Raw genomic sequence first — 12,137 nt, 5'->3', positions numbered from 1 at the left:
AGAGAGGAGGAAGCAGGCTCCCCGCTGAGCAGAGAGCCTGATGAGGGTCTCTATCCCACATGATCCCACAACCCTGGGATCATGACCTGAGCCGAAGGCAGAGGCTTTAACCCACTGAGCCACCCAGGCACCCCCAATATGTTTGTGTGTGAATAAAGAATCATATGGCTAAAACAATCTCTGAAGGCCATTGATCACATTTTTTACGGCTTTATCATAGTATAATTGACATAGGTAAGCTACACATAGTTAAAGTCTATGGTTTGGTAAGTTGTTTTTTTTTTTTTTTTAAAGATTTATTTATTTATTTGACACAGAGAGAGCACAGCAGGGGAAGCAGCAGGCAGAGGGAGAGGGAGAAGCAGACTTCCCACTGAGCAGGGAGCCCTACACAGGGCTTGACCCCAGGACCCTGGGATCATGACCTGAGCCGAAGGCAGACGCTTAACGACTGAGCCAGCCAGGCGTCCTATGGTTTGATAAGCATTGACCAGTGTGTCCTCCTAGGAAGCCACCACCACCATCAGTGTAATGCACATGTCCGTTACCTCCGAAGGTTTCTCACCTTCACCACTCCCCTAACTCCTCTCTGTCCTCCAACTCCAGACTGTTGAGAAGCACTGAGGAGTCTATGCTCACAATAGTCCCATACTGGAAACACCCCAAATGTCCTTCGGTGGTCGACAGAAAAACCAGCTGTGGTATACTGACCCATGGAGCAGCATCAGTTGAGCATCAAAATGATTGTGTTGAGCGACAGACGCCAGGCACAAAAGTACATAATGTATGAGTCCGTTCACATTAAATACAAATACAGGAAAACCTAATTTACAGTGATAGATATCAGTGGGTACCTTTGGGAAGCGGGTATTGACTGGCAACAGGCAGGAGGGAACCATCTGGGGAGATGGAAATCTCCTAGACATTGATCAAAGCTGTATACACAAGTAAACACTCACCACTTAAGATTCGCATTTTACTGGGCACCTGGGTGGCTCAGTGGGTTAAGCCGCTGCCTTCGGCTCAGGTCATGATCTTGGGGTCCTGGGATCGAGTCCCGCATCGGGCTCTCTGCTCAGCGGGAAGCCTGCTTCCCTCTCTCTCTCTCTGCCTGCCTCTCTGTCTACTTGTGATCTCTCTCTGTCAAATAAATAAATAAAATCTTAAAAAAAAAAAAAAAGATTCGCATTTTACTCAATGAGTAGCCGGTCTCATTACAATTCCCCCTCTGACTGCAAACTCACTCCCCTTGCCATATATATCTGGAGAGGACCCACCACCCTTAAAGGGATCCAGATGGTCCCAGAGCTGGCAGGGTGTCTGTGGGGTGGGGGACCCTGGGTCCTGAAGGCATCTCTCCCAATGACCTTTCCGACCTGCCTATCCTCAGATTTCTGGGAATGGACTCCCTGAGGAAGTGTTTCCTTGAAACTGCTTTCCCTCCTTATAGGCCTCTGGGGCTGCTCTCTACTCTAAGGCAGTAGGCACTGATGTTTATGGAGTGCACACTGGGAGCCTGACGCTTTGCTGACACTCTGTTTATGGCACAGGTGGGAGGACCCAGGCTTGGGAGGTGGACCCCTTACCCCACCCCCACTCCCTAACTTCATCACTGAGAAGCTGGGTGACTTAGAGGGAGAAGGTAAGAAGCCTCACCTCTGAGCTGTAGCTGCCTCATCCCAGATGGGCTCTCAACGCCAGTCCAGCTGGAAGACAGAATGAAGCAGTGTGGGGGGCCATGCCTGGGACATTGGGGTACTCACTGCCCGGGAGTCAACAACCATGTGAGGCTGTATCCCAGCCAGGGCAACTTTGGGGCTGATGAGGCAGAACCTGAAGAGGCAGCCTCTGTGTGGGGACCTGAAGGCCAGACTAGGGCTCTGACTCTGGCATTGTCATTTTCTTGCTGTGTGACCTTGGATGACGGATAAATGAACTACTATGCATAAAACACTGAAAGCAGTGTCTACATTGGACCTAAGTGTCCAGAGTCTCCGCCTTGGTTCTTTCCTCTACAATATAGGATTCTCATTGGCTCTACTAGTCACTACTTCTGTGTACCCACCCGCTGGCTGGGGACACTCATCTCTCCCTACCCGCAAACCGCAAGCCTCCAAACCCTTCTATTTATCTCAGCTGGGGTCCCCTCCTCTCCAGGCTCAGCAGACACGGGACCCAGCAGCCTGCTAGGTGGTTCCCATCCATCCCCGAATTCTCTCAACCCTGCCCTGACTGTCATTTCTGTACCACGTGCACAGTGCGAGGGATCCAGAAGGGAAGGCTGGTTGCCAGGGCAACGGAGGATAAAGCCCTTGTTCTGCCAGTCTGCTGATTGGCTGAGACACGTCCCGCCTCCCACCATCCTGAGGGTGGGGGGGCAGAGGGAAGGGTCTTGATGGGCAGGGAGAGGTACCAGTGTGCCTTGCCAGCAGGGGACTTCCCCCTCCTGGCCCGGTCAGAGCCCCCAGGGCCTGAGGAGCTCAGTCTCCCACGGGGGACACCTTCCTCTGCCTCCAGCACCCACGGCGGCTGCAGATGGCAGTGTGTCTGGGGACAGCAGCTGCGACAGTCTGCAAGCCAACGCTGAGCTGCTCAGGCTGAGGTGGTGCGCTCAGCACAGAGCCCCCCTGGACAGGCATCGGCAGGGCATGAGGTGGGTCTGCCGGCATTTGGGGGAGGGGAAGGGGGCACCTGCCAATGGTTTGGGAGGCAGGAAGCTGGGCTCTACAGCCCTCAACCCTCACACTGTCCTGGATGGGACTTTGGCTAGAATGGGGCTGGAAAATTCCTTATAGATCATCTGGTAACCCCTCTCCCACTTCGTCACGGTGCATGGGGAACCTTGAAGCCCAGAGGGGGGTGAGGTGTGGCCCAAGGTCACAAAGAAGCCCAGCGAGTGATTTGTTTCAGCTAGGCTAGTCCCTGAGAATCCAGGAGAAGGTCCAGGGGTCCTCAGTCTGCCTGGGAATGCCTGGGGTTTTGTTCACAGGGATGGAGAGGTTGGGGGACTCTAAACCTTGCTCCATTGAGCCACACCACTGCAGCCCAAGTGACTTTGGCTCTGCCCAAGTCCTTCATTCTCATGTTTAAGCTTCAAGGGGACTGGGGTTCCTGCCTGTGGCTGGGGGGGTGCGGCACGAATACTTGGCCTCAGTCAAGTTCATTTGGAGCAGCCTTCCTGCTTGGGGTCCCTTTTCCTGACTTCCTCTCAACCCAGCTGCACCAAAGTAATTTTGAGCGCTCTCTTTGGCTCTCCAGAAAGGCAGATGCTTAGGAGAGAATGGCTAAGCCCTCTTCATTTTATTTCTCCATGAGTATGGCACCTTGAGACACTGTCTGTGCTTCAGAGGGGCCAGTGGGGACCCTGGGGGTCAGGGGCAGGCATCGGGATGGATGTGGGACTGGTAAGCAGCATCTCTTTCTCCGGGGGTCACAGCCCACCTTGAAGACCCACCAGGAAGTAGTAGGACAAGAGGGGCTGGAGTTTGGAGACAGAGGTCTGAGGAGCTGGAGCTTCTCTTTAGCTTGTCCTGGAGTCGTTCCATTCATCCCCTTCCTTCCTTTCCCAGAAGCCAAGGTGGATCCCTGCTCATTTCATTCTGCTCAGGTGTCCTTTACCCATTCTGGAGGACTCAAACCTCAGGCCATCTCTGGGCCTTTGAGGCCCACCCAGCTCTTAGTCACCTTCCAACCCAGGGCAAGTTAGTGAACCCCTCTGGGCCTCAGTAAAATGTAGACACCTACCCCACAGGCCTCGTGATTTGTGAACACGCCCTAACAGGGATCTCCTCTCCTGGCAGGCAGCCGTGGGGCTCCTCACCCTTCCCCAATTTTTACTCCTCAAGAAGGGTTTGAGGGTGGGTTAAATGGGTCCTATTCTATCCCATTCCTGGAAAAGATGGTCTGGCTTTTGAAAAATGAGTAGGAGCCTACCGCATGAACAACGAGTAGGAGCCTACCGCATGAACAATGAGTAGGAGCCTACCGCATGAACATGGTACAGAGGACATCCCAGGGAAAATGAAAATGAAAAGGGCATCTGCATCCTATGAAAGATGGAGACTGTATGACACGCAGGGACACACAGGTGACTGACGAGCAGTTCCATAGGATGGCACATGGGCAGGGAGAGGAGGATGGGGAGGTTGGCAGAGCACAGCTTTGAGTACCTTTGGGCCATTCTAAGGGGTCTTGGTGTATGGAAACTTCGTGAAGCACCTTATATCTGCCACCTTCCATTTTCCTGCTTTCCTGTCCCCAGTTTGCTGGAAATAACAAGACAAGGGCTGATTCCAGACCATGCAGCTTGGTCCTAAATGCTCTTTAGGTCTTACTTTGTCAAACATTCACAGTGACCTTAAGAAATGGATCCTACTCCTGTCCCCATCTTACAGATAAGGAAACTGAGGCTCAGAGAGTAAGAACAAGGAACTATAGAGCACGTATCATGGGCCAGGCATTAATTCTGAGTATTTTACATAAATCAACCCATTGAACGGTCACAGCAGCTCCCCGATCCAGGTACTATCTTCATGCCCATTTTACAGATGTGGAAACCCAAGGCCCAAGTTTTTGGGGCGGTGTTCACAGTCTTGTAATTACAAAACTGGGCATAGGCCTGAGTTCGGGAGACGGAGCAGACCCTGTTGCCATCAACCCGGTCCCCTGGGGAAGGGGGTTTGTTCAGACGGCTCTTGCAAATCACACCCAGCCAGGATGTGCCCCGGCTGGGGACCCACTCATCTGTGAGGGTCTGGCAAGAGGGTGGGGGGCAGAGGGCAACAGCTGCCACTGCAGGGTCAGGGCCGGGAGGGGTGGCTCAGGGGAGGCAAGGCCCCAGCTGTCCTTCACTGAGCCCTCGGAATCTCCCCCCACCCCAGGCAACTTGCCTGAGGGCACCCTGGCCTGTGAGGGATGGAGCCAGGTTCTGCCCTCAGCTCTAAGCGGCCTTTGTGAAGGGTGAGTAGGTCCCAGGAGAGCCCCTGTGAGGGGGGCAGCTCTGTTCTCGGCCCCCCGCAGGGGACAAGCCGGCGAGTCCCCGCCCTCTACTCTCCTGGGCCTCAGCCTTCCCAGCTGTAAGGTGATGCTCCGACCTTCCGGCCCTGGGAAGCCGGCGCGGGTCCCTCCGGGCTGGCAGGTGGGACCAGGGGCGCCTCCGCCAAGCACTCACCTACCGTGTCTCGGCAGCTGAGGCCGCCGCGATGCCGCACTTCTTGGACTGGTTCGTGCCCGTCTACCTGGTCATCTCTGTGCTCATCCTCGTGGGCTTCGGCGCCTGCATCTACTACTTCGAGCCCGGCCTGCAGGAGGCGCACAAGTGGCGCGTGCAGCGCCCCCTGGTGGACCGTGACCTCCGCAAGACCCTGATGGTCAGAGACAACTTGGCCTTTGGAGGGCCAGAGGTCTGAGTGGACCCCCGCGGGTGGCCGTGGCCGGCACCGGGCGCCCTCCCCCGCGTCGCCCAGCCTGCAGACCCCGGGGCAGACAGGACAACCCCTGGTCCTCCAGGCCATCCTTCTTCAGCCTGGACCCTCCCAGCAGAGGCTTCCGGGTCTTCCGGGTGGACCCTGGCTGCACCTGTTAAGATGGGGAACCTGGGCACCTTAAGGTGTCACTGCTGCTGGCCCAAGGCTTGCTCTCCACCTCCTGCCCTCCCCAGCTCTGAGTTTAATTCCCCACTGACCCCCAGTGCCTTTGTGCTGCCCAGCTCTCTTGCCCCTCACCTGTAGCCAGGCACCGCTGTCCCTGCCTGTCCTGAGCCTCGAGAGAGTCCCACTTCCCCACTGAATTCCTGGTGATGCTCAATGGCCCAGGCCACCCAGGCACCCACCCTAGCTTCACATGGCCGACTTCAAAGCAGACCCAAGGAAAAGTCACTAACCCGATCCAGCACCCACCCCTCTGGACTCAGGCTTGGCACTGAGCGAATGTGATGGGGTGGCAGGGTGTACGACCACAGAGGAAGGAGGGTGTGTGTGTGTGTGTGTGTGTGTGTGTGTGTGTGCATGAGAGAGAGAGAGAGTATGTCTGGCGGGGAGCGGAGAGGCATGTGGGGGAGAGGAGATGCAGGGGTGTGTGTGTGACAGGCAGAGTGGGAGGTCGTGGGGATAGGGCGAGCTAGTGAGCAGCCCTGGCGGCCACCAGCAGCAGCTCCCATTTCTGTCCCTCTGCCAAACTTTTCTGTATCTCCTCTTCCCCAAGGCCCCTGCCTTCCCTCCCTCCCTGCTCCTTCAGATACTGCCCCCCTCCCCGCACCCACCCTGCCCACCCTAGCCCCACCAGGGAGCCGCCCTCCTGTGTGATTGGCAGTCTGTCTCACTCTCTTCCTCTGGAGCGCCCCTCTTAGTTTCTTGCAATAAAAAAGACTTCATGACTGTTTTTGTGGGATTCTCTCCTTTCCTGAAGGGCGGATCATGTCTGTCATGTCACTGGATCTTTTTTTTTTTTTAAGATTTTATTTATTTATTTGTCAGGGATAGAGGGAGAGAGAGCGAGCTAGCATTGGCAGACAGAGAGGCAGGCAGAGGCAGAGGCAGAGGGAGAAGCAGGCTCCCTGCCAAGCAAGGAGCCCGATGTGGGACTCGATCCCAGGACACTGGGATCATGACCTGAGCCGAAGGCAGCTGCTTAACCAACTGAGCCACCCAGGCGTCCCAATGTCACTGGATCTTCAGAAAAAACTATGATAGTGCAATATTCCCCTTTTTAGGGATGGGGACACCTGTCTCAGAGAAGGTAGCTAAAGCAGTTTCTCAGCATTCCTGATGTGGTGGGCCAGATCATTCTTTGCTGTGGGAGGCTGTCCTGTGTGTTGTGGGAGAATGGGCATTTCTGGTTTCTATTCACTGGAAACCAGTACCTCTTACCCCCTCCCCCTAATCAGCTGAAGCTGTTAGCTGAATACATGAGGTCAAGTGCCACTGAGACTAAGAGTTCAGTCACAGAAACGCAAAACAAAGGCCTTAAACCAAGGCACAGTTCTCAGGAAGGTTGTTGGGAGCTAGTCTGATGGCCGGGTCCCCGGATGTTCAGGGGCACGAGTTGCCTCTCTCTGGCTGCTTTGCTGTGCCTGGGATGTGGCCCAGGGTGGCAAAATCCAGGGGCCTCATCTGCACCTAGAGCAGCAAGGTGGAGGGAAGTGTGTCCCCTCCCTTGAGGGACACTCGGGGATGGCCATACCCCCCATGACCTTATATCCTACTGGTCAGTACTTGGTCATATGGCAGTTTCTAGCTACAAATGGAGACTGGGAAGTATATTCTCCCATTTTTATTTTTTAAAGATTTTATTTATTTATTTGAGACAGAGAGTGAGAGAGAACAGGCATGGGGTAGGGGCAGAGGCAGGGGAGAAGCTGTGTGCTGAGCAGGGAGCCTGATCCCAGGACCCTGAGATCATGACCAGAGATGAAGGCAGATGCTTAAGCAACTAAGCCACCCAGGCGCCCCTGGGAAGTATATATATATATTTTTTAAGATTTTATTTATTTATATGACAAGTAGGCAGAGAGGCAGGCAGAGAGAGAGAGAGGAGGAAGCAGGCTTCCCGCTGAGCAGAGATCCCGATGAGGGACTCGATCCCAGGACCCTCAGATCATGACCTGAGCTGAAGGCAGAGGCTTAACCCACTGAACCACCCAGGTGCCCTGGGAAGTATATTCTTTAGTTGGGTGGCTGTGTGTCCATTTACGAAGTCTGCCTCCTTGAGAGGGGGAGAACACGGACACAAGTACCATTCCATTGTCATAAGGTTTTTTTTTTTTTTTTTCTCCAAGATTTTATTTATTTTTTTGTCCGAGAGAGAGAGACAGAGAGACAGAGAGCACAAGCAGGGGGAGCAGCAGGCAAAGGAAGAAGCAGGCTCTCCACTGAGCAGGGAGCCCGACCCGGGACTTGATCCCAGGACCCTGGGATCATGCCCTGAGCGGAACACAGGAGCGCCTGTGACTTAAGTGACTGAGCCACTCACGCATCCCCCATTGTCATAGGGGTTGGTCGAGGCTGCAGGGCGCAGGCTGAGATTTCGACCAGATCCCCTGCCCCCCAGAGCAGGGCTCATCCCTAAGGAATGAGGGAAGGCGAGAGCTGGAGGCTGGGGCTGCTCTTCCGCTATGGGACAAACCCAGGTCTTGCCTACCCTGGGTTGCAGAACCCGGCCAGGGGGAGGCCTGAGAAGCACCCAAGGTTCACACCCAAGTGCCTCCGTCAATTCTGTGCCCCTGGGGCCTCTCTGGCCTCCCCCAGCCCGGCCCTGCTGCGTCCGATTGTGGAGATTTTTCCCACATGCTCTGGTCCCAGGCGGCTGGCCTCACTACCCCTCACTGTGTGCTTCTTGCAGGCACAAGACACCAACATGGAATCAGCTGAAGTAAAAGGATTTGGGTCGGGACTCAGGCTTTTTGGACCATGGTGTTCAAGGATGTCCCCAGGACCTGCCATCTGTCTGTCTGTCTCCCTAGGTCCTGATTTGCTTTGTGGGGGCTGCATTTCCGGCCGACTTTCTGCTGCTGGCGGTCAAGTTCCCCTGGTAGTCCTAGGCTCCCGCAGCCTTCAGCACCTTGATTCCAGGATGGGGCAGGCATCTTGTTCCAGCAAAAGCTCAGGGTGTGGACTCCCATTGCCTTCAGCACCCCGCCCTGCCCCTGGAGGCACATGAACTCAGGGCATGGGGCACCCTGATTCCCAGCCCCCTCTGGCCCCCACTGCTGGACCCGGGTGGAGATGGCCTACTGATCACATGGTCCCAGGAGGGCTGGGGCGGGCAGGGGCAGTTGCCTGAGGGAGGGAACAGGTTTTGGGAGGAAGAGAGAGGGACTGAAGATGTCCTATTAAGAGGCGGAAACAAGGGACGCCTGGGTGGCTCAGTTGGTTGGATGACTGCCTTCCCCTCAGGTCATGATCCCGGAGTCCTGCGATCAAGTCCCGGGATTGAGTCCCGCATCAGGCTCCCAGCTCCCCGGGGAGTCTGTTTCTCCCTCTGACTTTCTCCTTGCTCATGCTCTCTCTCACTGTCTTTCTCTCAAATAAATAAATAAAACTTAAAAAAAAAAGAGGAGGAAACAAGTGTGGAGAGATGTTAGTCACCCAGGCTACCCAGAAGGCTGGACTGGCTGAGCCTGCGAGGGCCTCAGGCTAAATCTGGCCTGCTGCCAAATTTGGTTTGTCCAACACAGCGTTTTGGGGGAAAATGCAAATTAATTGGCAACATTTATAAGTCAGGAGATTTCGCATGAGAAATCTCTTTTTCTGACTCCTCTTTAAAAATAAAACTTCTGGCCACACTGGATTCGAAGTGTGAACACGTTCAAGGTTATAAACACGTAGTCTCCGCAGGGAGGGTGTTGACCGTGACCCTGCCTGAGGCTTGGGCAATGGCCAGTCCGCCTCACAGCTGCCTCTGCCGAGGAAGGCAGCAGAGCTTCTCATCCTGGGGCTGCTGAAGAGGAAGGAGCCTGGGGCTCAGAGAGGGTAAGGGGTTCTTGCCAACCTTGTGCTTAAACTTGGGCCCTTTCCCAGTTCCCACAGCTTCTTACATAAATGCTTATTTACATCTGCTCTTCCCATAAAGAATGCAAGAAGGTTTCAGTTAAAGAAGCCACACACCTAGGGGCGAAAAGGAAACATTCTGACTGACTGTTCCCATGATACTATTGTCTCTGAGCTTCCCGGCAGCCAGAGGGAAAGAGGACACACCTAGAAGTGGTTTTATTCTTGTTTTGTGATAGAAGGAAGAGAAAAGGACTCTTTGTGAAAGACAGATTTCTGGCTCTAGATACTAAAAAGAAATGTCTCAAATGGGATATTAACACAACAGACTGTATCCTTGGCATTTTTTTGGGAAGGGGGAGGGTTGACTCAGACAGCAGAGCCTAAGGAAAGAGGCCATTGTCCATGAAGACAGATTTTTCCTTCTGCCAGGCCATGCCAAAGGACTATACTGGGAGCAACCTGGGGTTGGGACCTGACCATAAATCCTAGAAAACTGTTCATTTATATCGCACGTCCTTGGGCAAGCTTCCTTAGCTCGCAGACATACATCAGAATCCAGCCAGCATTTCTGTGCACCAGGCACTGAAAAATCACAGATGACCGAAGCCCAGATGAATGTCCCCCGCCAGTGCCTGGCCTCATGCTCAGCCCAGGGCAGGTTATCCATAGACGGCGCATTGTTTCTGTTTATCACTCCTGCCCTGCCTGCCCCCTGGGTTGTGGCAAATGTCGAAGGAGCTAGTTGGCAAGTAAGCACCCTATAAATACTGTGTGTCCTACAGATATCCTCCCAAACCCCATGGAAGCCTGTCACATACCTGCTCTACCCAGCACTAGCCCTGCCACCAAGAATGCAATGATAGGGGCGCCTGGGTGGCTCAGTCGGTTAAGCCACTGCCTTCGGCTCAGGTCATGATCTCAGGGTCCTGGGATCGAGTCCCACATCGGGCTCTCTGCTCAGCAGGGAGCCTGCTTCCCTTCCTCTCTCTCTGCCTGCCTCTCTGCCTACTTGTGATTTCTGTCTGTCAAATAAATAAAATCTTAAAAAAAAAAAAAGAATGCAATGACAAAGAAGATAGAGTCTCTGAATTAAAAGAGCTCACAAGCTGGAGGGGACAGATGTGTAAACAAATGACACAAGTGTCACCGCAGCAAGAAGATGTGTGAGAAACTGAAAACAGAACCGAAGACTCTTGGGGTGGGGCTTTGTGAAGGAAAGCTTCCTGGAGGACATAACAACTCCTCTGGGTTTTGAAGGCTGAATAAGAGTTTTCCCTGTAAAGGGAAGAGCAGTCAGTAAGTGCAGAGCCATGGAGGTTAGGGGGAACCCTTTACTCTCTGAAAAGTGTGAGGGGTGTCATGTAGTTGAAGTCTAGAATATTGGTGAGTGGTGGGAAGGGAGACTGAATGACCAGAAGGTGGATGTTCACATAAGGTTAGATACAGGAAGAGAATCAGATGATTTTCCAGTTGCTACCTCCTCCAAGAAGCCCTACCTGATTCCACCAGCAGCTTTCCCCATTACAGCCCTAATCTTGTGCTGTGATTTTGTTTATGTGTCGGTGGAGAGCAGCAATGGCATCTCCTCATCTCAGCCCACAGCCTGCTTGGCACTGGGCAAGGCCTCCGTGAAAGCATGCTTGTTGGATGAATGGGCTGGTCTCTTTGGAAGTCTTGCCAGGGGCTACCCATCTGCTTAGCTACTGAGATTTTAGAAAGGCTTAGAGGCTTCCTGGGGGCCAGGGTAGAGGTGGGGAAACTGTTGTGCTGGTTTTTTAATGCCTTGGGATGTTTTGCAGAGTCCCCAAAGCTTCCCTTTCCTACCATCTGGGAGCTGTCAGGAGATGGTGGGTGTGTCTGGGCCAGGCCCAGAACAGGACGGGAGGCAGGAATGTGCAGGGTCCCTGCGTAGGAATGGTTGCAATGTTCGGACTCTTGGCCTCGGGTTGGGGAGTGCGGCACTGGCTTCTCATTGTTCCGCCCCCTCGGCTCTCCACTTGGGTCGGGCAGGAAGGGCTTGGAAAAGCCAGAGACTAGCTTCAGGAGGAAGGCAGAGGCTTTGGGCTCCCTCAACAGATAATCACGCTGTCAATCAACACTGTTACAGAGGGGCAAAGTCCCTCCTCTGCCCCCAACAGTAGGAAGGACTCATAATTTGGAGACCTGGATGGCAAGCCACGGGTTTATTGTGTGAGTTTCCTCAAGTCCAAGTCTGCGTCCCTCTGTATCCGCAGCTGGAAGCAGGTGGAGCTGATGCGGAAGTCACAGGAAATCATGAGGGCAAAGAAAAAAAAAAAAAAAAAACAGAATGACGAGGCTACAGTTTCAGTGGCTAACCTGGATTGAATTCACTGCACTTCTCACTATATACCTACAACTGTGCAAGTGGGTCATCGGTCCTGTTCATCAACTATTTCTGGCTCTTCTGCTCTCACACACAGTAGGGTTAACTTCCCTACCTCCTTGTGGTGGGTGGGACCATGTGACTAATTCTGGGATCAGAAGTGAGTCCAGGCCAGGGGTGTGTGGGTGGCTCAGGCAGTTAAGCGTCTGACTCTTGATCTCAGCTCAGGTCTTGATCTCAGGGTCTTGAGTCTGGGCGTGGAGCTGGACCCAGTGTGGGGCCCAGTGTGGAGCCTACTGAGAAGG

General features: G+C 53.9%; 1 protein-coding gene across 1 annotated transcript; it reads left to right on the top strand.

Moving 5' to 3' along the window:
• Window positions 1-2,373: 2,373 nt before the first annotated feature.
• On the top strand, window positions 2,374-6,358 carry SMIM45 (small integral membrane protein 45). The gene is made up of 2 exons (XM_059404579.1): window positions 2,374-2,653; window positions 5,188-6,358. The coding sequence occupies exon 2, from the start codon at window positions 5,202-5,204 to the stop codon at window positions 5,406-5,408; it is 207 nt and encodes a 68-aa protein (XP_059260562.1). The 5' UTR covers window positions 2,374-2,653; window positions 5,188-5,201; the 3' UTR covers window positions 5,409-6,358.
• The last annotated feature ends 5,779 nt before the right edge of the window (window positions 6,359-12,137 follow it).

The sequence above is a fragment of the Mustela nigripes genome, chromosome 6, assembly GCF_022355385.1.
Source record: "Mustela nigripes isolate SB6536 chromosome 6, MUSNIG.SB6536, whole genome shotgun sequence".
Taxonomy (NCBI): domain Eukaryota; kingdom Metazoa; phylum Chordata; class Mammalia; order Carnivora; family Mustelidae; genus Mustela; species Mustela nigripes.
This window is presented reverse-complemented; position numbering and strand designations above follow the sequence as displayed.